Source organism: Vombatus ursinus, unplaced genomic scaffold (assembly GCF_900497805.2).
Source record: "Vombatus ursinus unplaced genomic scaffold, bare-nosed wombat genome assembly UNPS02005659.1, whole genome shotgun sequence".
Classification (NCBI taxonomy): domain Eukaryota; kingdom Metazoa; phylum Chordata; class Mammalia; order Diprotodontia; family Vombatidae; genus Vombatus; species Vombatus ursinus.
Window position 1 is genome coordinate 25,528,113 of NW_020945437.1, and position 26,948 is coordinate 25,555,060.

Genomic DNA, 26,948 nt, shown 5'->3' on the forward strand with positions numbered 1-26,948 from the left:
TTAAAAAGATATGTACGGAAGATGGAAGCTTGGATAATGGAAAATGTGACCAAAGGTGTGGCATGACTCTAAGAACAGTGTTAAATGTTAATTGATTGATTTATTGATTGATTGATTTAATAGGGGTCTGTATCAACTCTTAGCTGCTTTTTCAGCTACAATTTGGTTCTAACCTACTTTTCTGCATGAGTGAATGCTGGTGAACACTGAAGTTGTAAAGGAAAGCTGAAGGGATAGCATCAACAGGTATGTTTGAGCTATGTGGGAGGAGAAGAGGAGGATCAAAGGAGGTAAAGGACCCATTGCTGAGGATAGATGGTGTGATAATAACTGGCGGAAGGAGAAAGCCATGCTGTTCAATTCCTAGTTTACTTCTTTTTTATCTTTGGGCTGGAAAGGACAGAACAAAAATAACTAAGAGTTAATTTTTTGTTTTTAAACTGAGCCTGTGATTATGTCAGTGTAGGAAGCCTTGAGTGAGGGACTTCCTACCCTAATACAGATAGGCCCTTTTGGGGGAACATATAGTCTTAGAGAATTTGCTAGGGCACTGAGAAATAAGGTGTGACTTAACTTAGGGTCACATAGTCAGGATGGGTCAGATTCAGGACATAGGCAGGACTAGACTTGCTATCTAATATAAATAAAGAGATGTTGTGAGCACCTAGCTTATTGTATTCAGAGAACCAATGTATAGAATTACTGAGCTACTTACTATCAGCAATATTGGAAAAATTGTGGAAAATGAGGGAGATGCAGTAGAACTGGAGAATTTAGGCAATTGAGATTAAGTGACTTGCCCAGGGTCACACAGCTAGTGTCAAGTGTTTAGTCTGAGCCAGATTTGAACTCAGGTGCTCCTGACTTCAGGGTTGATGCTCTATCCACTGTGCCACCTAGCTGCCCCCTCCTGATTTAAAAAAAAAAAAAGAGAGAAGAAAAGAGAATAATCTGCAGTCTATATCTAATGAGCTTGACTTTGATTCTTGGAAAAATTCTAGGTTGTGTTGTTAGAGAAATAGTGAACATTTAGGGGGCAGCTAGGTGGCACAGTAAATAGGGCACTGGTCCTGGAGTCAGGATGACCTGAGTTCAAATCCGGCCTCAAGACACTTGACACTTACTAGCTGTGTGACCCTGGGCAAGTCACTTAACCCTATTGCCTAGCGCGCCCCCCAATAGTGAACATTTAGAAATGGAAGCAGCGATCATAGAGAGCCAGCGTAGCTTCATCAAGAACAGATCGTGCTAGACTAACCCAGAGTGATAGATCACTGTGATGCTGTAATATTACATAAGGCACCTTTGAAGAAAAGCATTTAATAGAATGTCCTGTGCTATTTTTCGGGATGGGTTGGAAAGATGTGTGCTACTCTATACTACGATTAAATGGAATTAGAACTGATTGGCTAGATTCAGATTTATCATTTAATGTTGACTAGTCCTGAGATCTCTCGTGCTTAGCTTGGTGCTGTTTAACATTATTACAATAACTTTGATAAAGGCTTTGATAAGATTTTTATCAAATTTGCAGATGACACAAAGCTAGTAGGGATAGCCAAACTGAAAACCAAAATCAGGAACTAAAAAGTTCTTGACAGGCTAGAAAAATTGACTAAATCCAATAAGGTGAAATTTAAGAGTAAATGGAAAGTCTTATTCTTGGTTTCAGAATGTTGACTTCATAAGGACAAACAAGGAGAGATATGGTTAGATGGCAGTTTGTCTGGAAAAGATCTAGGGGTTTCAGTGGGTCACAAGCTAATGATGCATGAGTATATAATATGGTAGACCAAAAAAGAAGACATTCAAACAAACTTGGCCTGCATTAAGAGAGTGTCTAGCAAAAAGAAAATTGTAGTCTTGCCATCCTATGCCCTAGTCAGACCACATCAGCAGTATTGTGTTTTGTTTTGGGTACATTTTAAAAAGGACATTGACAAGTTGGAGAGCATTCTGGAAAGAGGGAACCAAGATGATAATGGTTCTTAAGTCCATGCTGTTCCCTTGCCCCCTTGGAGGTCATCTCATAGAGACTGGATGACTTTGTTGGTTTTATAAGAGTAGAGATGCTTTTTCAGGTATTTCTTGGACTAGATAGCCAATTAGGTGCTTTTACATCCTAAATTTCTATGATTCTGATTCTTTGACTTAAGCTTTGGCTAACCAGTGTTATATTCTGTTTAATGTGAGCTATGTTGTTAGGTTCCTTCCAGCTTTGATATTATGCATTTTATTTTATAAGGTCTCTCTAAGCTCTGACATTCCAGTTTTGAGGTCCCTCCTAGCCCCAGCATGCTGTGTTCTTTGGTCTTTTTCTGTTGATTTCTAAGGTTCCCTGCAGCTCTGATGTTCTATTTTTAAGGTTCTTCTAGCATTGATATTTTTTGTGTACGATGATGGTTTATTCAGAAGGTGCAGCTGTAGCTCCTTATAATTATTCCTACTTTCATTGTGAAGCTACAAATCAAGTCATCAGAGAGTACTGATAATAGTAAGGTTCTCCTGTTCCTACAAATAGTATCATAATGTGGAATGCCAACAGATTACCACCTTCACAGTTTAGTGCAGAATAGCTATAGTTTGATATGGATAAATTTCAAATGGAAGAGTTTTTAAAAGTGAGATTTGAGGGGGGTGTGTTAAAGAAATTATAAGCTGAAAATTGCATATTTACTTAATCAGGACTTTCTTTAGTTGTAAAGTTAAAGAAAGCAAGAGACCAAAATGTACCACAGCAGGCTTCTTGAGGCAGGTGTTTTTCCAATGGTCCCTTTGCTCTGAAGAGCCTATATAGTAATAGGGATTGAGTACTCACCTGTATTCAGTATTGTATGAGGATTTCAGTGTGACATACAGAAAGGTAGGACCCTTACTTCTCTAGGAAGGGACTTAAATGAAGGCTTCCATCACTGGCTTCTGTGACAGTTGTGAGATTCTGATACACTTACTACAAATGTCATTAAGTCCCTGAAATTCCTAGCAAATTAAAAAAAATAGACATTTTAAGAAGGCAGTATACACAATGAAGGGTGTGAATTAGGTCATATCTAAAGTTCTCTTCCAATTCTACATTCTGTGATCTGTAATTTCAAAATGTTTTTCAGACAAGTAATAATACTGATTAGTAAGCCTTAATTGTTCTTTCATGGATATTTCATTATCAGGAGGGCTAGCGGCACTGCTGCTATCTATGTAACTATGTTTAAAAAACAACAGAAGAAACAACACAATCCCTGACTGAAAAGAGTTTATAATTTAATAGGTGGGGATATGAATGATACAGTGTTGTGAAGACTGTGGATTTGCCCTCAGAGCACTTGGGGGTGGGGGCAGAATTTGCATGGATGCCGTTTTGGGCTTACTCAGGAAAAACCTCCAGACACTTAGAGCCTGGAGTGTGTTGGGGCCACCTCTTATTGGCTCTTTCTTAAGAGCCTATTGTTAAATTTTCAGTGTGAGCTTTTACCCCTCTGAAATTGGCAAATGCTACTGGTCTGGGCTTGATTTGTTATATTGTTGATTGTCTAGACTTAGGAAAGTGATGAAGAAAATGTTCATTAAAATTAAACTTCCTTAAGATTAACGACTAAAGGTAAGATTAAACTTAAAAGTATATCAAGTAGTCCGTACCCACTCCTCCAACCCCAAACAGTAGTCAAATATTTGTGAGTCCACTCATGATTAGAAGCTATGAAGAAATAGAATTGACTGCTTCAGGAGGTAGTAACTACCTGTAGCTCTTTGGGGGTCTTTAAAGCAAAGGCTAGATAACTAATATTTTATAGTAAGAATTCTTTTGGGGGTGTCTGGATATCCCAGATGGCTCTGGGACCCCTTCAAACCATGAAATTCTGATTATTATTCTAGGGAAAAGATAGTGCTCCTGTTTGATTAGAACATTATATTTTGACACCCGTTTTTAAGTCCTTTCCGAAGGACCTAATTTTTAAAAAATGTATATAGTAAACACTCAATAAACCTAAAGGAAACACAGTGGTGTCTAATAATCATGAAGGCCTAAATTCTAATCCCAACTCTGCCACTTACTAGTTTAGGGCCTTGAACATATCTTTTCCCCCTCTGGCCCTCAGTTTCTTCATCTGTAAAAGAAATGGGGTGGCATGAATGAACTTTAAGGGCTCTTTCTAGTTCTATCATTGTGTGAGACTGGGCATTAATGATTATAGTAGTGATTGCAGAATAGGGAATAGAACTTGATTTCATAATTATAATCACACTCCCTTAGTGCTTCCTTTCAAAGGGAAGCTAATTCACATTTGGTAAAAATGACTTAGTGCTTCATTTTGAGAGAGACAGTAGGAATTTCTATAAGTCCCTTCAGTTGGTAAGAAATATAATTCACGTGTCATATGCTTAAACTGACATCTCTTTACCTTAGTTGTCCACTTTCCTGCTTGTTATAGAAATTATTTAGTGAGTTAGGAAAGGGGCTTATGAATTCATGCAGGGTTGCCAGCTGTTATAGATTTTCTTTTTCTACTTTAAACTTTATACTCTGTGGCAGGGAATTAAATTCATTAATATGTGCAGGTACAAACCATGAACTTAGCTTTTACCCCTGCTATTCAACTGATCATTTGTAAAAGAAAGGAAGGAAGGAAGAAAGAAAGAACTTAATGAATTTTTAAAATTCCATAAACGTCAGTCTCCTAGGGGAGATAGGAAGCTAGTTGTTTTTATATGGCTTACATAGATGTTTAAAGATGTTTAGATTATTTTAGGTCACTTATGCTACTGTGAAATTAGTCAGTCCATCACTATTCAGCCGAAGTTTCTATAGATATTCCAGGAGTACTAATTCTGTCATCATAGATTTCATGGTTGACAGAGACCTCAGAATAACCCTAACTACACAGAAATTGTCCTTATGGACAATTTATGGACCACAAGAGTGGTCAGAAGCCTCCATTTGAAGAGAGGTGATGTATTGCATGGGAAGAGCATTGGATGTGGGGTTAGAGATTTAGGTTGATTCCTACTTCTATTATTGCCCTTAGAACCATGGGAAATCATTTAACCTCTCTGGGCCTTGGTTTCCTCATCTGTGAAATGAAGGGTTTGTCCTAAATGACCTTTAAAGTCACTTAGACCTCTAAATCTATCTTCCTATTATCCTGTGACCTATGACCTTCTGTGATAGGGAGAGGACTACTTGAGGCAGTCCATTTTTCACTTGTAGATAGCCCTAGTGAGAGGAATTTATTTCTTACCAAGCAACAATCTACCTTTAGACCTTCCACTTTTATTGTTTCTGTTTCTTCTCTGAACCAGTATGTCAGCCAGCAAGCATTGATGAAGCCTTTGCTATGGAGCAGGCTATGTGCTAAGCTCTGGGTTAACTAGAAGGCACCACAGTCCCAGCTCTCTCAGTGAGCTCACATTCTAGTAGGGGAAGCAACGTGTACAACACTAGGTACATACAACATCTATACAGACTGGATGGAAGGTGATGCCAGAGGGGAAGGCACTAGCAACGGAGGGGACAGGGGAAGGCCTCTTGCCTAAGAGGGGATTTGAACTGAGACTTGAAGGAAGGCAGGGAAACTAAGAGGTAGAAGTGAGGAGCCAGAATATTCCAGGCCTAGGGACAGTCAGTCCAAAGGCATGGAGATGGGGGAGGACTGACAGGAATGCCAATGTAGCTGGTTCACATAGTTCATAGAGGGATATAAAGTATAAGAATACTGGAAGCAAAAGAAGCCCAATACTTCTATTCCAGGGGATCCTTTCAGATATCTGAAGATAGATATTATGTGTTGCCTCCTCCCAGAAAAATCTTTTGTTGCCACAGTAGAACACCTTATCTGTATTTTTCCTTTATTCCATCATTCCTTCCCTTGTATTATACTTTTCTAGGCAAATGACATTTTCCTATCAAGTAAAATGTAAGCTCCTTAAGGGGAAGGAATATATAATTTTTAATCTCTGTGTTTTTGTGTCCCCAGTGCCTGGCATGTGTCCTTATACATACTAAACATTTAATAAATAGTGAGTTTATTCAAATAAAATATCCCCATTTACTTCAACTCATATATTCTAAAAGCATTTTGTCCAAATCTTGCCCCTGCCCCCAGTATTCCTTGTCTCATATAATAGTTAACCTTTATACATGCTGTATGCCCCATGGATGGACAATAGAATGTCATGTCTTTGAGGGCAGAGACTGTTTGGCTTGTATTTTGGTTTCCCTAGTGCCTCCTCCATGGAAGCCTTTGTCCAGTGATCTGTTATGGTAGGGTGATGGCTTTGGGTTCTCAGAGACTATGCTGAAAGAGAAAAACTCTGTTAGATCCTACCAATCTGGAAAGGCTTGAAGTCAGACCCATGAGGGCCTTGTGTATCTGTCATCTGAGGACCAGCCCAGCCACTGGAGGCTTATTAGTAGGATAGCCATGAGAGGATGGATTTTTCAGTTACAGCAACTCTTGAAGACCATCTCCTAAATTGTAGAAGGGTTATAGGTTTTGTCAGTGGGAAGAAGACCCACACAAGCTTGCTGAAGTATTGAGTCACTGACCCTTCTCCAAGGTTGTGCCCTTAAGTACCTTATTCCGTAGGGTAGAGAAAATATTAGCAGGTTGAAGCTGCTGCCCCGCCCTTAGAAGGGAGCAAAAGTGCTCAAGATCCAAAACCTGTAACTTCAGAAGGAAGGGAGCTCTAAGCATGTCATCACCCTTCAATTACTTATAAATCATCTTCCTTTATAAAGGGGAAGAATTACTGGAAAAGGTATTTCAAGAGATCTAGATTTCAATTAACTTTACCAGTGAGATAATCCTTCATCACAGTCATCCTTAAGCAAGGGGCCAGAAAGGATTGGGAATATAAAAGATGAGCGAAGCTGGCTCTGGATGGAAAACCAGATGGTTGCGTAAGTTGACTATTTTAGAGTAAAGCTATCTGGGGGAAAGAAAGGAAGAAATTTTGTGAATATCCATACAAATAAAGTACTTAAGATAAAGTTCAGGTATTAAATATAAAACTAAAAAGATACCTTTTATGATGCTTAAAAACTGAAGAAATTAAGCTGTATTTAGGCTAACCATGTTATGCTGGTGAGTTTTAGGCTTGGAGATAGATATTCACATTCCAGTACTGGCTTTGATACTAACAATATTTACTCATTTAACCATTCTTAAGCCTCAGTTTCCTTATCTGTGAAACAGGGATACTACTCGTTCTGCCTGTTGTACAGGTTTGTTGTGAGTAAAGCACCCTACTCTAAAGCACTATGAAAGTGGAAACTACTATTTCAACAGATTCCACAGAGTAAACTAAAAAGTGCATTAACTAAAATCAAGTTGGTTCAGAGATTAGCTCTGACACTCTAGTAGCTGTGTGACCTGACCTACTTAAACTCTTTGAGCCTCAGTTTCTCCGTCTCTGAAAAAGATTGAACATTTCTACTACTCTTCCTTATACTGTTATTCTAAAGAAAGTACTCTGTAAGCCTTAAAGCATCATATAAAATTGTAGTATTATTCATTTATTTACTTTGCTATGTTCTGATATAAAGATGAAAAATTAAACAGTCGATATCCTCAGGGTGATTACAGCCTAATAGAAGAGATACAGCATGTGCCATAAATAAGTATGAAACAAAGTAGAATGTGATTAGGACAAAGGATAAATCTATACCAAATGACTTGGAGAGGAAGAAATCACTTTCAGAAAGGCTTCTTGAAGGACATGGCCCTAAAGTTGGCTGAGTCTTGAAAAAAGCAAGATTGTTTAACAGGTAGAAATGAGGAATGATCAAGTTCTGGGCCTGGGAGACAGTCTGTGGGAATTTACAGGGCCGAGTGCTCAGGTTGAGTTAGGGAAACTGCTAGTGGTCCAGCAGGACACAGAGCATGGAAACGAAGTAAGGCTGGAAAGGCAGGGTTGGAGCCGTGCTCTGAAGGGCATGAAATCTATTCTAAGAACATCATGTTTTATCTTAAAAGGAAGGAGCCTGCGAATATTTTTGAGCAGGGGAATGATGTGGTTAAATAGGAGTTTAGAGAAGCTTCTTTTGGCCAGGGTGAAGAGGGAGAGATTAGAACCAGGGACACCAATGTTGTAGGCTGTTACGATAAGGTAATAAATAGGCAAGGGTGATAAGAACCTGAGCTAGGGTGGTGAGGTTGGGAGAGGAAAAGGGATAGATATCAGGCTTCATCAGTCTGAGTAGCACTCACTACTAGACCTGTCCCAGGGGAGAATACCGATCTTTTTGGAGTGTTCTCAGTATCAAATAGTTCTGAAGTTTGTTTTTTCAGTATCAGCATGCATCAAATACTGTCAGTAATGCTTAAACCCAGTACCCATAGGAATTAGAAGAGCCCTTGTTTTAGCCCCAATTGCACCACTAACATCACCTAGATCAAAGCCTCCCTTTACCTTTTTATGGCTTCATTTTTTCTTTTTTCAAACAAGGCGTTAAGATTTGGTGGTCTCTAAGATCCCTTCTGATACTGTCTAAATTTAATTAGTGATTGGGAGCATGTTAGAGGGAAATTGAGTTTACAGGACTTACTTGACCCTGGATAATTTGTCCTTCCACTCCAGTAGGGAGAGGGTTTGATGGGAGCATACACGTACATGGGGCAAGTCTGAGTTTCAATGCTAGCTTTGCCGTTTATTAGGTATATGACTATGGTGGTCTTTCTGTGTCTCTGAGCCTTAGTTTTCCCCTCCACAAAAAATTCAGTCCTTACACTAACTACCTCGTAGCAACATTGTAAACCTTCAAGTGCTATCTAAATGGAAGCCATTGGGGATTGGACTAAGTGACTTCCAAAACCCCCACCAGCTCTAAATCTTTGATCCTATTAGGAGATTTAGTGGATTCCTGAATTAAGAAGCACATCAAGCAGCTCCATAAAGCCTAAAATCTCTAAGCCTTAAACTCACTCTGTTCCTGAAGAGTGAAATAAGAGCTGGAAGGAAATGGAACATAGCTGGTGTGGTTCTGCTTTCATAGCAAATTATTCTAAATTTGATTCTGAAAATAGGTATCAACATGAGCAAAATCATGTTTTATTTGTGGAAGTACAAAGGGCATATAGGGGAGGAATTTGTTATTAAGAAAGAGCTTCCTTTATGACCTCATACTTACGTTGAAAAATATCTTCCCTCCTTTGTCAATAGGGCATCCAGAAATTGGCTAGTCAGTACCTGAAGAAAGATTGGCCCGGAATAAAAGCTGACGATCGGAATGATTACAGGTAATTCAGCAAGTGGGTCTTGATAATTTTTTTTTTAAATGGCAGCTTTTTTGCTTTCCATTTCACAAACTGACATTTTAATTCCCGGAGGAAGGATAGTACCTTTACTGAATGACATTAAAATTATGTATCTTTCTAAAAATCTAGAAGGCTTTGTAGCTAAAGCCTATCATTGGAGGTGTATTGAAATTGGATAGATCCTTCCAGAAATATGAAATGGCCTGGGAAAGAAAGGTCTTTCAGGAGTACTTTACATGTTCTCCCTTTGTTATATCATTCACTCCTAGAGCTTCAGTTATCAACTTTATGTAGTTTCATAATCTCCCAGGTTCATAGCCTTGGTGTTATTCTTGTTCCCTTACTGCACATATTTGTCACATCTATCAAATCTGACCCCTTCTCTCTACTCGTAGAGCCACCACATTAGTTTTGTCTCTCATCACTTCTTACTCAGATTATTGCACTGGACTTTGGACTGACTAGCCTTCTTGCTTTAGGCCTCTCCTACCTCCCACTCCATCCCCCACACTACTGCCAGAGTAATTTTCCTTAAGGATAGATCTTACTATTTAATCCCCTACTGAATGAACTCCTTGTTGACTTGAGGATCAAATGTAAACTATTGTTTAGTATTTAAAGCCCTTTATAACCTGGTCCCAATATGTCTTTCCAGCCTTAATGTACATTACTTCTACTTCCACACTCTTCAGTGTAGCCAAAATGACCTCCTTTCTCTTCCTCAGAAATAGCCGAGGATCATATAGCTAGTATGAGACTAGATTTGGATTCAGGTCTTCCTGCCATCAATGAGGCAGCTAAGTGGGACAATGGATACAGTGATGAGCCAGGAGTCAGGAAAACCTGAGTTCATATCTGGTTCAGATCATCACCACCTCTTTCCTGAATTGTTGTAGTAGCCTTCTAATTCATCTCCCTACCTTGAATCTCTCCTTTTTCCAAACCACAAGGTTGCCAAAGTAATTTTTCTAAGGTGTAAGTCTGACCATATTAATCCTATACTTAATAAATGCCAGTGGCTTTCTATTATCTCTAAGATCAAATGTTATTTTACCTTTATCTCATCTTTTTAAAACATTTCTACTTTTGTGCAAGTTTTATAACATATATAATTATTACTATAGTACTTATATGTAATTTATGAATAAGTAAATATACACATATTTAGGGTACATGCTCAAAATTTGCTTTATATTTGATGGATATCTAAAATATTTGGAGACCATTTATTCTGTAGGATAAAAAGCAGAACCCACAGCCTGGCATTCAAAGCCCTTTAGAATTAGCTCCAGCCTACCTTTCTAGCTCTGTTTCCCTCTACTCTCCTTTATGTACTACATACTCTACTTCATTTGGACTGCTCATGCTTTGGCCCTATCTCCATTCACTCACCCAGGCCTTCTTCCTATCCCTGGAATACAAGGATCTATATCTAATACCCTATGAGGACCTACGTCTTATCTCCATAGACTAAAATTACCTTCCTTTAAAGCCTAGCTTAAGTGCTTCCTCTTTTGTGGAACCTTTTCTGATTTCTCCAAGGTCAAAAATTATCTCCTCCAGAAATTTCTCATTCAGTTTATCTATCTGTAGATTGCCCAGTGCTTAGCACAATGCCTGATGCATAGTAAACAGTAAATGCCTGTTGACTGACTGATTGCCACTTGGTGTTGTTAAATTCTCTATTGGGTTGTATTTATTTGTGTACATGTCCTATTCCTTCTGTACCTCTTTTAAGCTAAGGAACTTCATTCTAATTCTTGCTGATGATTGAGTCCTTGAGCAAGATGGCTATGTCTCTCCCTCTGGGTTCTAGAGGTACCCCTGAGGGATTGGGATGATTCTTCTCTAATGCTATTGGCTCAAGCCACGTTCTGGTTGTTCTTCCAAGCCTCAACCGGACAGGTTGTTGATACTTTTTTACAAAGACATATTAATTGTGAAGATGTAGCAAGAAGAGAGGTACAAACACTTCCTAACACATGGGGGCATACTCTCCCCTAACTTCTATCATTCTAGTGCAAAGGTGGGCTCAAACTTAAAGCAGTTTCTGTCTAGCACCTATAAGGCATCAGGGCAGCTACGTGTTTCAGTGGATAGAATGCCCAGCCTTGAGTCAGGAAGAGCTGAGTTGAAATCCAGCCTCAGACACTTACTAGCTGTGTGGCCCTGGACAAGTCACTTAATCCTCAGTTTGCCTCAATTTCCTCATCTGTAAAATGAAGATAATGCTAGCACCTGCCTCAAAGGATTGTTGTGAGGTTCAAATCAGATAATGTGAAGCACTTAGTACAGTGCATGGCACATAGTAAGTGCTATATAAATGTTAGCTATTAATTAATCTCAAAGTGGGAAAGAACAAATGCACAGAACATGGGCCCATTTTCATGGGATGAATGTTGGTCCTGGTTTGGGAAGTGGATGAGCCCAAAACCTTTTCTCATCCCGAGACTTACAGCAGGTCTCTGTCATTTGAATACAGCCAGACAAAGAAGAGGAAATTCCTGGGCTAGTTTGTATTTTTTTTGAAAGCATTCTCAGTTCTGGCTCAGCAGCCAGTGGAAAAGGTTCTTTTCTTCACATTGGACCAGAAACAGTCAGAATACCTGCCTGTGCTCTGACTCAAGGAGCAAAGCCCTTCGATTACATTTCATCACACCTTTCCAGAAGCATGTTCCCCTAGCCTCTTTGACATGAACAGCCCCACGCAGAATAGTGCGTATGATCTGAGGATAGAGCTCCATTATCAGGCCCCACTTACACTTCACCATATTGTAAACTTCTTGTGAGTAGAGACCATTCTGTTCTTGTTTTTTTTTTTTAAGGCAATTGGGATTAAGTGATTTGCACAGCTAGTAAGTGTCAAGTGCTTGGTCTGAGGCCGAAATTGGACTTAGGTCCTCCTGACCTCAGGGTCAGTGTTCTATCTACTGCGCCACCTAGCTGCCCCGAGACCATTCAGTTTTTATCTATTTACATCCCCTACCATTGATTCCGGGGCCTTGTATTGAATTCAGTTGACATACTATATGTGAAAGAGTTTTGAAAACTGCCACTATACAAGTGTATGAAATAATTACCTGATAAATCAGTTTCTAAATAGTGACTTAAAATATGGAAATGAAAGACTATTGGTCAGGGATAGTGTATACCTAGCAAGAGCTGGTAAGAATGGTTTTGTCAAGAATCTTGCCAACGTAACCCAAAGAATGTTAACCTGGAAGGGAAAACTGAGGGGAAAAATTGCCTAAACCTATCCGGCACATTGGATACCACAGAAAGTAGTCATATTGTAGGAAGAATAGCTGTAGTGACAATTAAAAATTTGCAGGAAACAAAATCTATAGCCTCAGATGTCTTTGCACATGCACAAAGCATGGTTGTAACAAGCAAGATGAGCCAGATATTTTAACATAAAGAAGTAAATTCAACCTATTAGGTGTCACTGAAACTTGGTAGAATGAGACCAAATGCTAGGATTACCTCTAGAAGAGGATACCTTATTAAAAAAACAACAGAATGGGTAAAGGGGGTAGGAGGGAGATTCGCAGAGTAGCATGGTATATTAAGGAGATATTCTTATGTAGTAAAGATGGTATGGAAAAGTGAAGTATGGTAGGAATAATTTGGGTGGAGATGAATGGAGGTAAAAACAGAAGTGACAACTGTCAGTGGAATATACTACAACCAGTTGGACAGAAAAAATTAAATTGGTGAAGAGTTTAGGAAACAGATATATGGTCCTAGCACAGAGGCATGATAAAGTAGTAATGGAGGCTTTCAGTTATTTGGACATGTAGTGGAATATTTCTTTTGCCAAAAGCAGAGCAGCTCTTAATTTCTTACCTTAATGATAATTTCATCCTTGATCATTTCAAAAGTTGGTAGGATCAAGGAGAGGAGCTTCTACTTTGGATATGATTCTTCTAATAAGGAGCTATTAGTTCTTGGGATGGAAATTATGGGAATCTTGATGGGGAGTGGGGTTATCAGGAAGTGGACAGTGACTATTCAATTTGTGATAAAGGGTACAGTCTAACATTTACCATAAATTTGAGGAGAACAAGTTTGGAAGAATTTTTTAAAAAAGAAAACATAGAATCCCATTCTCTAGAACTCTGCTCAGGAAAGATGGGAGGTACATAGAAAGAAATTCAGAGGAAACAAAGAGAAACCATTCTGAAGAAGAGAAGAGGGAGCTGCCTGCAGAATATTAGTGTGGCTGTACAGAGATCATCAACCAATTTAGATTTTATTAAGAAGCCTATGTGGAAGTGAGGGGGAGTAAGAGAGGGTGAATACATAATGTCATATCAATAGGACTAGAATAAGCTGGCACCAGTTAGGAAAATTAAGAACAAAAAGGAGTCTTTTTTTTTTTTTTAAAGCAGTGTTGGAGAAAAGAAATAGAATCAAAGAAGGGATAAAGACCATTGCTTGTTGTGAGTGGCATTAGGATAGCAGAGAAAGCAGAGTTGCTTAATTAATTCTTTCTTTTGCTTCTAAATATCCCATTTTTAATGCCTTAATTCTGTTGGTGCTCCTTTATGGCAATGAGAGCTGGAATACAAATCTCTAAAGTAATTAAAAACTAATATCACACAGAGGGCAATGGAGAAACACACAGTGTGTGTGAGCAGGTTGCAGCATATAACCAATGAGGAAGTTGGATGAAGGACAGGAATAAAATGTCATCAAAAAAAATGATTGGAATATAATGTGGGTTAGTTATACGGCCAGGGTTAAGGGATACAGAGCCAGAGTACAACCTCACAATGTAAAGAGAAAATGAACAAGCACATTGGGTGCATGCCTGTGATCAAGTTAAGGGAAGACATGTACAAGAGTCTCACAGGATGATAGACAGATATGGATATTGCAGTATGAACTGTAGGAAACAACTTTGGGATCACTGAGATCACAGATACGATTTGAGTGTCTGTTTTGTATTCCAAGGAGAATGATATTTAGACTGCAAAATAGAGGATAAAAATAAATGATAGGTAATTGACACCCAGGATAATAATGCTGACATTTATGTAGTGCTTGAAAGTTTGCATAATGCTCGAAATGTTTTTTCATCATGTGATCATCCAAAGAATCCTGTGAGGTAGGTACTGCAGGTATTATTCTCATATTACAGGTGAGGAAACCGAGGTTCAGAGAGATTAAGTGACTAATGCATGATTACATAGTGTCAGAAGTGGAGTTTGAATCAAATATTCCTGATTTTTATCCACCATATCACATTATATTTCAGTACATAAGGTAAGTCAGGAGATAGTTATAGAGCATCTGCTTACCTTGATTAATCAGTCAATCAGCAAGTGTTTATTAAGTGCCTACTATGTATCAGAAACTGGGCTAGGCACCAGGGATATTAGTGTAAAGAATGAAACAATTCTTTTTTTTAATTCTTTTTAGTTTTCAACATTCACTTACATAAGTTGTTTTTTTTTTTGTTTTTTTTTTTTTTTGGTGAGGCAGTTGGGATTAAGTGACTTGCCCAAAGTCATATAGCTAGTAAGTGTTATGTTTCTGGAGTCATATTTGAACTCAGGTCCTCCTGTCTCCAGGACCAGTGCTCTGTCCACTGTGCCACCTAGCTGCCCCTGTAAGCTTTTGAGTTTTAAATTTTCTCCCCCTCCCTCCCCAAGATGGTGTGCAATCTGATATAGCCTCTACTTATATATTCCTGTTAAACATATTTTCACATTAGTCATGTTGTAAAGAAGAATTAGAACCAATAGGAGGAACCATAAAAAAGAAGAAACAAAACAAAAGAGAAGGAAAAAAAAGAGCAAATAGCATGTTTAGATGTTCATTCAAAATCCATAGTTCTTTCTTTGGATGTAGATAGCATTTTCCATCATGAGACTTTTGGAGATGTCTTAGGTCCTTGCATTGCTGAGAAAGGCTAAGTCTGTCACAGTTAGTCATCGTGCAATGTAGCTGTTATTGTGTACAATGTTCTCCTGGTTCTGCTCATTTCTCTCAGCATTGGTCCATACAAATCTTTCCAGATTTTTCTGAAATCTGCTTGCTCATCATTTCTTATAGCACATTAGTATTCCATCACAATCATATACCACAACTTGTTCAGCCATTCCCCAATTGATGGGCCTCCCCTCGATTTCCAGTTCTTTGCCACCACAGAAAGAGCTGTTATAAATATTTTTGTACATGTGGGTCCTTTTCCCTTTTTTTTTTGGGTGGAGGCAATTGAGGTTAAGTGACTTGCCCAGGGTCACACAGCTAGTAAGTGTCAAGTGTTTGGTCTGAGGCTGGATTTGAGCTCAGGTCCTTCTGACTTCAGGGCTGGTGCTCTATCCACTGCACTACCTAGCTGCCCCTCCTTTTCCCTTTTTTATGATCTCTTTGGGATATAGCCCTAGAAGTGGTATTGCTGAGTCAAAGGGTATGCACATTGTTATACCCTGTTGGGCATAGTGAATGAAACAATTTTTACAAGTCACCTGGTCAGGATGCACTACATCTGAATACTGAAATAAGTGGGCAGAAGTGATTGCTAAGGCATTATCAGTAAACTTTGGAAGATTGTAGAGGTCCTCATTTAAAAAAAAAACAAACCTATGAAAAGCTTAAAGTATCTTGGAGTCAATCTACCAAGGCACACTAAACATTTATAAATTAATGCAATCACAAAACACCTATTTAAAAAAATAATGGGGGGATATTCATTCTTCATAGTTGGGTTATGCAGTATAATAAAAATGAAGATACTGCTTAAATTTACAGATTTAGCACTATCTCAATCAAAATACCAAGAGAACACTTTATAAAGCTTGATAAAATAATAAAAATCATTTGGAGGTACAAAGTGTCTAGTATCTCAAGGGAAATAATGAAAAGAAAAAGCATAAATGAAGAGAGAATAAGCACTCCTACTTCAAATCACTTTATATAACAGTAATCATCAAAGCTATTTGATATTTATTAAAAATTATAATGTACATAATTCTAACAGACTAGACGAGGAAGAATCTGAAACAATTGAATTAAACAACCCTATATTCAATAAACTTGAGAGCATAAATTACTTGGAGAACTCCCTATTTGATAAGTACTGCTTGGGAACTTGGAAATAAGTTTGACAAAAATTAGGTTTAGGTTAAAGTCTTGTGTCATATGCCATAATAAGCTTAGCATGGATAATACTACCTGAATGTTGAAGGTACCTTTCACACTGATGTCTGGGAGTGGGGAAATTGGGTAGCGGAAGGGGTAGTTTTTAACCGGACAAGAAATACAGGCAATTTAATAAGATAAAGGAGTTTCTACTACATGAAATTGAAAAACTTTTGCACATACAAAATGAATGCAGTTAGGATAAGAAAGAAAACTTGTTCTACCGCATCAAATTGAAAAGCTTTTGCACAAACAAAATCAATGCAATTAGGATAAGAAAGAAAACTGTTGACAGCCCCTCCATTGGGGCAGCTAGATGTTACAATGGATAGAGGCCCTGGATTCAGGAAGACCCGAGTTCAAATCTGGCTTTAGACACTTGACACTTACTAACTATGTGACCCTGGGCAAGTCACTTCACCCCATTGCCTCACTTAAAAAAAAGAAGTCCGTCCACTCAGGAAGTTTACATTCAATTGAGATAATACAATATTGATTCAGAAAAGTAAATAGAAAAAGATTTCAGGAGGAAAAGAACAGCAACAACTAGTAACAACAAAAGGAAAGGTTTTCTGTACGAAGTGTGACTTGGGCTGACCCTAGAAGGAAGCTAATGATCCTACTAGATAGAGATAAGGAGGGAGAACATCTAAGCACAGAAGGCAGAGGAGGACTGCTAAGTTAAGGGAACAACTGGTAGGTCAGTTGGGTTGGAATGTGGAGCAGAGGGTTTTTAGGGACTTCCACAGTAATAGGGAAGTTCAGAAGACGAGAGAGTTTTGGGTAAGATAATGAATTCAGAGTCTGAAATGTCTGGTCAAGAAGAGGAAGGAAGGAAACAAGCATTTTCTAAGCACTTACTATGTGCCAGGCACTGTGCTAAGTGTTTTACAAATATTTTCTCACTTGCTCTTCACAACAACTCTGGGAAATAGGTGCTATTATTATCCCCATTTTATAGTTAAGAAAACAGAGGCAGACAGACTTGTACAGGGTCACACACCAACTGTCTGAGTTCCGATGTGAACTCAGGTCTTCCTGACTGCAAGCCCAGTGCTCTCTCCACTGTGCCACTAAGCTGTTGGAGATGTAAGACTGGAGGTCTGGAGAAAGGTTAAGACTTCATAAATCTGAGAATTGATGATATCACCAAGCAAAACAATATAAAGGGAAAAGAGAAGGGGGGCTCAAGACAGTGCTTTAGCTGGGGTGATCTGAATTAAGATCTAGCAAAGCAGATTGAGAAGGAGCAGACAGGTAGAAAGAGAACCAGGTGAGAGCAGTGTCATGAAACCTGAGAGAGAAGGTAGTATCAAGAAGAAGACAGTGACCAACAGTGTCAGGCTGTAGATAGGTTAAGAAAGATGAAGACTGAGAACATACCATTAGATCTCTCAGCTAAGAAATCTTGAGTAACTTTGAAGAGAGTCGTTTCAATTGAATGTAGAGTTTAGAAGCCACACTATAGAGGTTTTAGAAGCGACTAAGAGGGGAGGATGTGTAGATAGCTTTCTTGAAGAGTTTAGCCATGAAAGGAAGGAAAGATATGGGATATTAGCTACAGGGAATGGACAGATCAAGTGAGGGTTTTTTAAGGATGGGAGAAATATGGGTTAGCACTAGGGAAGTGGCCGGTTGATAGGGAAAGATTGAAGATTAGTGAGAGATTAGTGAGAGAGAGACATTGATGATAGAGGAGCCACTCTATTAGAAGACAGGATGGAATTGGATCAAGAACGAATACAGTGGTTTAACTGTGGCAGGTAGTAGCACTACCTCTTTATTTTGATAAAAGAGTGATGTGAGATTGAGGAGGAGAGGAGTGCTTAGTGAATGGCCTCAATTTAATCAAAAATGACTACTCTGAGTCTGACCATTCAGATTTCTAAATCCATCCTACTGTATCTGTTGTTTTAGACCAGGGCTTCTTAAATACTTTCCACTTTCGACCCCCTTTTGCCCGAGAAATTTTTGCGCAACCCCTGGTATATAGGTATATAAAATAGATAGATCAAACATTTGCTGATAATAAATCATAAAGAAATTTATTTTAAAACAATTCTTTGGTATACATGTAATTTTACCATCTGTTACCAATTATTATTGCATACTAATGAGATGAATGTGCTTGGTTTTTTTAACATAAAGAGTTAAATCTTGGTAGAATCTTTGATACTGCAGGATGTAGAACATCTTCAACATTTTTCAGAGTTGATTGATATTTTGATTTTGTAATTGTTAATGCTGAAAATGCCACTTCACATAAATATGTAGTATAAAATGGCTGAAGTATGTTTGGAACCATTTCAGAAATTGTTGGGTGGATAGAGCACTAGCCCTGAAGTCAGGAGGACCTAAGTTCAAATCCGGCATCAGACCAAACACTTGACACTAGCTGTGTGATCCTGGGCAAATCACATAACCCCAATTGCCTTAAAAAAAAAAAAAAGAATATAGAAATTGTTGGAAATTCTGTCCTAATCCCAAGCCAAAATTCATTTAATGAATTTTTAGGAAACTCAAATTTTAAACCCTGTGTCACTTGATAACTCAGCAAATTCTTCTAGAACTTTTAATGGCAGATGACTGACCTTTTTTATTTCAATTAAGTATAGTTTATGAGCCCAATTTAGTTTTTTAGAATTAAAATTTGAAGGTAAATATTTCTGAAACTGTCTTCAGGCACTTCAGATGATCAATTATAACTTACAACTAAATCTTTGGGAAAGTTATTTTCAGTTATAAAATCATCTGTAGCTGTAAACATTTTTAAAGAATCACCCCCCCATTCTACCATATTTAACAACTTCATCTTTAAATTTCAATAATCTGTTTAAATTTCACCCTCTTGGGAGCCACGTGATTCGACATATTTTCTTTTTCTTGTCAATTTAGGTGTACTATAACCTGGTAGTGAAGACTCTGCTACATTGTCATCAGTATTTTTACCTCTTCTGTCTAAATTTAGCCACTTATCCATAACCAAAAAAAAAAAACAAAAGAAAGCATTTTTGTCCTAAAATGTAAATAAATATTGCTAGTAATTTCTAAAATAAATACTAGCTTAGTTTATAAAATTATATTTGTTTATGCTTAATTTTAAAAAATTGATGTTCACACATACATATACATACAGTGGTGATGGTGGAGAAATATTCATAAAGGGCATTTGTCTTTATTTACTGCAATTAAAAACTTAAGTTTCTGTAAAAGAAGAAGATAACGGTGATTTAAGAAATTAAATATTCTAACACAATACAATCTAAAGATATACTAATTCGATTCTTACATGCTGAGGAATGACAGTAGGAAAATATTAAGTCTTTATTTTCCATAATTAAACTATTATGTTTTTGTAAGAGAAGAAAACTTTGTATGTACATTAAAAACCCTGTAATTCATAACATACAATAGTCTCAAATCTGAGGTAAGGTGTTTCTTGGCAGTGTTTGTTGGCATTGCATGGTGTGGTGGCATGTGCAGTGCAGCGTGCGCATGTTTTGTGTTCAGAACCAAAGCTGCAGTGAAGTCTTGTGGTACAACACGGGCAAGCGCTACCAGAAACACCTTGGATTCGTTATGTGTTTGATCTTGAATTAATTTTTGGTCATTGTGTGTTCAGAGACCTTTTACTGTTGCTAAATTTTTCATGTCTCCATAAAGGGCTCGAGACCCACAGTTTAAGAAGTGCTAGTTTAGACCGCCACATACTGCCCAAACTGGATTAAAATGTAATTGGGAAATATTTAACAAAATAAGCGAAAATATAAAAAACAAAGATATTACACTTTAAAACTAACTCTATATATGGCCCACAGTGATCCTTATGTAGAGTTGCCATGGTGGCCTCTGTTTCTACTTGAGTTTGACACTACAGTTTTAGACCACATTTCTCCATCTTTTTCGTAAGAATGGTATGAATAACTTTTTTAAAAGCTTGGTAGGTGATATAGTGAAGTCAAGCCTGGGAGTCAGGAAGACATGAAATGGAAGCTGCCTGAGATGCTTAGCTTTGTGACCTTAGGCAAGTCACATAATCTCTAGGCCTCAGTTTCCGCACTTGTAAAGTAGGGATAAAAACACCTACTTCAGAGAATTGTTGTGAGAAATGAATGATACAGGTAAAGTGCTTTGTGAATCCTAAAATATCAAATAAATATTAGCTATGAGAGGTAGCAGGGTGTAAATTGAGAGAGTTCTAGAATTGGAATCAGGAAGAATTGGATTAAATCCTGCTTCTGATGCTTACTAGGTATGTGATCATGGGCAAGTCACTAAACCTTTCTGAGCTTCAGGTTCCTCATTTGTAAAATGAAGCAGCAGTTAGATGGTGTAGTGCCAGGCCTGGAATCAGGAAGACTCATCTTCCTAAATTCAGCTGTGGCCTCTGACACTTAACTAGCTGTGTGACCCTGAGCAAGTCACTTCACCCTTTTGCCTAAGTTTTCTCATCTATAAAATGAGAAGGAGAAGGAAATGTCAAACCATTCCAGTTTCTTTGCCAAGAAAACTTAAAATGGGGTCATAGAATCAGACTTGACTGAAATGACTGAAGAGCAACAGAGATGAAAGGGTTGGTCTCAACATCATCTAAAGTCTGTTATAGCTTTCAGTGTATATTCCTATGAAGGTTGTCACCGTATCTAAGGCACTGCCCTGATCTGCCAGTCTAGGGACCCTGCCAAAAAGAGATGGAACTTGTCTGGTATGACCTGTCCTGGAAGAAGTGATGCTGGCTCTCTGTCATCACAGCTTCCTTTTCCAGATGTTCATCAGCTATTCATCTGACAATACATTGTATAATTTTGCCAGGAATTAAAGTCAAACTTACTGGCCTATAGTTTGCATAATCATTTTTTCCCCTCCCTTTTTTGAAAATTTGGATATTTACTCTTCTGAAACACTGTGGTACTGTAACCATTCTACACAGTTTTTCCTTTTTTTAAATTTTCATTTGATATCTTTTGATTCTAAATTATTTTCATTTCTAAATTTATCTCTATCCCTTCTGCCCAGAAATCATTCTTTTAACAGAGTAAAAGAGAGAGGGAGAAAAAGTAGTTTAGTAAAACAACATATATATCAACTCTAACAATTGATGTTATGCAAAGTTCCACATCTATAGTCCCATATCTTTTCTTTTTTCTTTCTTAGGCAATTGGGGTTAAGTGACTTGCCCAGGGTCACTCAGCTAGTAAGTGTCAAGTGTTTGTTCTGAGGTCACATTTGAACTCAGGTCCTCCTGAGTTCAGGGCCGGTGCTGTATCCACTGCGCCACCTAGCTGTCCTGTCCCATATCTTTTCAAAGAAGGGAGAAAAGGAGTATTTTCTCATCTCTTTTTCATGGCCAAGCTTGGTTTGTTATAATGACATAATTTTCAGTTTCAAATTTTTTTGTTTCTGTTTTCATTATTGTTATCATTGTATATCTTGTATTCCTGGTTCTCTTTAATTAACTCTTTATCAATTCACATATATCTTCACATGTGTTTCTGTAGTCTTCATACTTATTATTTCTTAGGGAACAGTAATGTTCCATTACAAAACTACAGTTGTTAAGCCAGTCCTCAGTTGATGGACAAATGCTCTGTTTCTAGTTCTCTATTACTTTAGAAAGTACTGCTATAAATATTTTGGGAGTATTTGAGACCTTTCTGTCTTTGACCTTAGAATTTGTGACTAGCAGTGATTTTTTTTTTTTTAAATTGAATTAAAACAGTTATGTAAACCACATGATCCTGAATTAAAACAGTCATATAAACCATAGAGGCAGCAGCTCCGTTTGCTAACCAGAAATCTTTGTTTCTTGGGACCTCCATACTTTTGCAATACAATTACTTTCATAACTTATGACCCTTAAGGCCTTTCAAGGAAGATGTAATGATAATCAATGTCATTTTAGGGTTGATTGTTTTGTAATTTGAATATATTGTACTCCTAGTATGGTATATGGTCATCCATAATATTTGATGAGTTGGATCATCCCAGAACAGTTTCAAGCCATGCAAGAAAATAGAATTAGTAACATGTTATTTATTGTTGTTGAGTCGTTTCAATTGTGTCCAACTCTTTGTGACTCCATTTGGGTTTTTTTTTTTTGGGCAAAGACACTGGAGTGGTTTGCCATTTTCTTCTCCAGCTCATTTTACAGATGAGGAAACTGAGGCAAACAGGGTTAAATAACTTTCCCACAGTCACATAACTACTAAATGTATGAGGCCAGATTTGAACTCAGGCCTTCCTGACTCTAGGTCCAGAAAACCTGAGTTCCAGTATGGCCTCAGAATTCAGTAATATGGGAAGCTAAACCATAAAGTAATGCTAGCTCTCAATAAGTTTGCAATTATAATCAAGACTTCTGTTATTCCTGATCTTTTCTGAATAATACTTGATAATGTTTTTTATTAGACTTTAAGATTTGCAAAGCACTTAAAAGACGGTGTCAGACGTAAGTAATGCCAGGATTATTTTCATCAGTTTATCCTGGTGGAAGTTTTGGTTATATGATAACTCTTGGGCACATAGGTAATGTTGGAGTAAAGAAATGATTAACTCTCTTCCTTACTAACTCTTGTGTCCCTCTTTTGGTTTTAGGAGCATGTATCCTGTTTGGAAATCATTTTTAGAAGGAACTATGCAGGTGGCCCAGTCCCGAATCAATATCTGCGAAAACTATAAAAACCTTATTTCAGAACCTGCCAGGACAGTGAGAAACTTAAAGGAACAACAGCTAAAAAGGGTAATATCTCCATTTTTGTCCCATGTGCTCTCTCCCCCCTCCCCCTCCCTGCCCCACCAAAGATTCAAAGCAGCATTTAAAAAAATTTTTTTTATTAATTCATTTTGATTTATCAACAGTCACTTCCATGTGAGTTTTAAATTTTTCTCCCTCTCCCTCCCCAAGATGGCACGCAATCTGATATAGGCTATACATATACATTCCTATTAAACATATTTTCACTTTAGTAATGTTGTAAGGAAGAATTAGAACCAATAGGAGGAACTACCAGAAAGAGGAAATAAAACAGAAGAAAAAAATAGCAAATAGTATGCTTTGATCTGCATTCAAACTCCTAGTTCTTTCTTTGGATGTGGGTAGCATTTTCCATCATGAGACCTTTGGAGATGTCTTAGATCCTTGCATTGCTGAGAAGAGCAATGTCTATCAAAGTTAGTCATTGCACAACGTGGCTGTTACTGTGTACAGCATTCTCTTGGTTCTGCTCACTTCACTCAGCATCAGACTATACAAGTCTTTGCAGGTTTTTCTGAAGTGTCTGCCTGCTCATCATTTCTTATAGCACAATAGTATTCCATTACATTCATATACCACAACTTGTTCAGCCATTCCCCAATTGATGGGCATTCCCTCAATTTCCAATTCAAATCAGCTTTAAAAAAAAAATCAATGTTATGTCAAATTAGAGTTGTAAACAGCATATGTATAAAACACCTTTTACATGACGTTTTTATTATGTGTATGTTTGACTATGTTGTTTGAAATGGAATATTTTGTGAAAGTCTTTCCATTTAAATGAAAGCCCTCTAATCATATGTAGCATCTTTGCTCACATGAGTTGGTATTTTTTCTTTGGGATGACCCTGTGAAGCTTCGTATTAGATACATGGAAGGAGACATGACTTCTGAGGGAATGCTGAACTGTGAAGCTACATACCTACATAAACGGGGAAGGGACTTCTTCAAAGATGTCCAGAGGACCTCATACCCCTCTTGGAGGTGGGTAAGAGGATGAGCAAACACTTAGTCACATCCCTCCTCTGGCTTCCCGCAAAGGTTAAAAATAGCAGTCTCCCTTAGAAGGGCGGACCAATATTATATCTCTCCAGTTAGTATTGGTAGTGTAGAGGTATGGTACTTTAGGGACCAGGATAAAAGCCACTTTCCTTGACATTCTCAGAAAGGGAAGGGAATACTTAGGTCACTGTCAGCAGCATAACTCTCTCTCACCACTGATTACACAAAAGATCATAACAGATAGCTAGTACACGTATTTATCTAGGTAAACAATAAACAGATATTGGGGAAGTTATACATACTAGAGTAGATCAAAGAATACACAAAAGTAGATGAAGATTTACAAATGAGATAAACTCTCTATTCCCCAAGAAAAAGAACATTCTGACCAAGGGGAGTCTGCTCTTAGCAGTCTCTTGGACAGCATATATGTCAAAGCAGAGGCGAGCTCCCCATGTGTCTGTGACTCTAGGAAGTTTTCTCTCCTGTTCAGAAGTAGGAGCTTGCTTCCTCTGAAGTACTTGAACCATTTCTGAAGTTTGTTGCATTGTAGCTTGATGTTTTCTCAGCCAGTCAGGAGTCATGTCATCTTCTGTGTACACAGCCTGCATTTTCATAGCATCCTTCAGAAAAACCATCCAAATCATTTGGGCAGAGGTGTTACACAGGACTGTATTTAATGCCAATAGTTAAGCTGACTTAATAACTAATCCACATCAGAGGGCTATATCTGACTTTGTGGGATAGTACATGATCAAATGAAATGACACATGGAAAGCATTTTGCAAACCTTAAAGCTCTATAAATGGTTGCTGCTATTAGCTACTTTTATTATATGGAGTTATGTATATTAAAGATCACAGAGTCTTTCCATTGGTCATTTCAAGGACAGTGGCACTGATTTGGTTCTACGGTGATCTAAATCAAGAGACTATATGCACATTTTTTTTTGTTTTCTTTGTCATGGTCAACTTAGAAAATAATTTATTGGACATTCTCAGCTGGTTTTATTTCTTTTTTCTTTTGCATCATAATTGTTTATTTGAGCTGCATCCACGCACATCACCTTAAGACTTAAAGTTATCAAAATGTCTTTTGCCAAGAAAAGTGATCTAGGTTTAATCTTTTCTCTGGGAAATTTGGAAGGAAGTACTTAATTAATGAAAAAATTTTAAACTCTAGGGTGATATGGCAACTCTAAGGAAATGAAACTAATAAAAACTCTTAGGGAAGAATATATAGGAGACCATGGTGTAATAAGAAAAGTTTAGAATTTAAATTGAAAATAAATGAAAAAAATTAAGTGTTTATTATGTGTCAGCTGCTGTGCTAAATGCTAGGGGACACAGTGCAAAAGAAAGATAACCTCTACCCTTGAGAGCCATATATGCTGCTGGAATGAGACAACCTAAATGAAGGAGTGGCATCCGGGCAGTCAATTGCCATGCCTACTCCAAAAGCAGTGTAAGTACTGACTTGATTACTGTTCGCCAGGCAAGAGGTAAAAAGCAGCTAAAAGCCTTAGAAAAGCTATGGTCTTGGGCCCTGTAGATATAATGGGGCATGTGTGTTTACAAATGATAAGTACTTTTGATGGTGTCAGAAAAGTCTTTTGGAAGTTTCCCTTTAGATGATTTATCTTTAAGTACCTCAGCTATCTGCTTTCATTTTTTTCTTTCTTTCTTTCTTTCTTTCTTTCTTTTTTTTTTAGGCAATTGGGGTTAAGTGACTTGCCCAGGGTTACACAGCTAGTAAGTGTCAAGTGTATGGTCTGAGGCCGGATTTGAACTCAGGTCCTCCTGACTTCAGGGCCGGTGCTCTATTCACTGCACCACCTAGTTGCCCCCTTCCTTTCATTTTTCTAAACTCCAGGTATCTGTTAACATTATTCATTTAAAGATCCAAGAAGATTACTGAAATTTTATATTTGTCGTAGCCCAGATTAATTGCCCATAGACTTAAGTGATTAAATGTTCCCCTCATGTTAGAAAAGAGAAAAAGATTGCTTTAAAAAATCTTTTCCAAATACCACTGTTTTTTTACGATTTTATTTTCAGAGATTCCTAGGATTTATCATCCAAGATACGTTAGAGATCATAATCCTACCCCTCTTATTTTCCAGATGAGAAAGAGAAGTGATTTGCCAAAAGTCACATTGGTAATAAAGTAGCAAAGGCAGAATTAGAACTAGATTTTAGTGGAATGTAAGCTCCTTTAGAGTAGGAATTGTTTCACTTTTGTATTTGTTTTTCCAGCCTGTAGCAGTGTGCCTGGGACATAGTCAGTCTCATACTTTTTAATTGCTTAGTCTTTTGATTCCAAGTTTCCATTATTAGGCCATGTTATTTCATTTTGTCTTAAGTACATTTTGATTCCTTAAGATCTTATAGCTTAAAATATTTAAATTTAGTAAAAATGTTTATCTGTAGATTTTTTTTTTAACGAAACAAAGCAACTTATTTTTGATGGAAGGAAGTAAGGTCTCTTTCTGTTCAATTACTTAGTAGTTTATCTGTTGGCTTGTTCTACAATAATTTTTAACAAAGTTGACTGACTTTGGCCTAATGGGTTACCCTAAAAGAGTATTCTAAAATTCAAGTTTTCAAATGATTGAGTACATGAATCAAAAAGCATTTATTGAGTGCTTCTTATATGCCAGGATGTGTACTACATGCTGGGGATCCTGCCGTCAAAGAGCTTACCTTGTTATAATAGAAGAAGATAACACATAAAGAACAGTGACAACAAGGAAGGGAGTTTTTTCCTGGGAAATTGGAAAAGAGAGGAAGGAA

At 37.6% G+C, this 26,948-nt stretch overlaps 1 protein-coding gene across 4 annotated transcripts in view; it reads left to right on the top strand.

Moving 5' to 3' along the window:
- Positions 1 to 26,948, top strand: part of FCHSD2 (FCH and double SH3 domains 2) — a 352,645-nt gene that overhangs the window by 139,331 nt on the left and 186,366 nt on the right. For all 4 annotated transcript variants that reach the window (XM_027848012.1, XM_027848010.1, XM_027848011.1 and 1 more), the window contains 2 exons: positions 9,157 to 9,233; positions 22,995 to 23,139. In XM_027848012.1, coding sequence (XP_027703813.1) covers positions 9,157 to 9,233; positions 22,995 to 23,139 — 222 coding nt within the window. The remainder of the gene's footprint in view (positions 1 to 9,156; positions 9,234 to 22,994; positions 23,140 to 26,948) is intronic.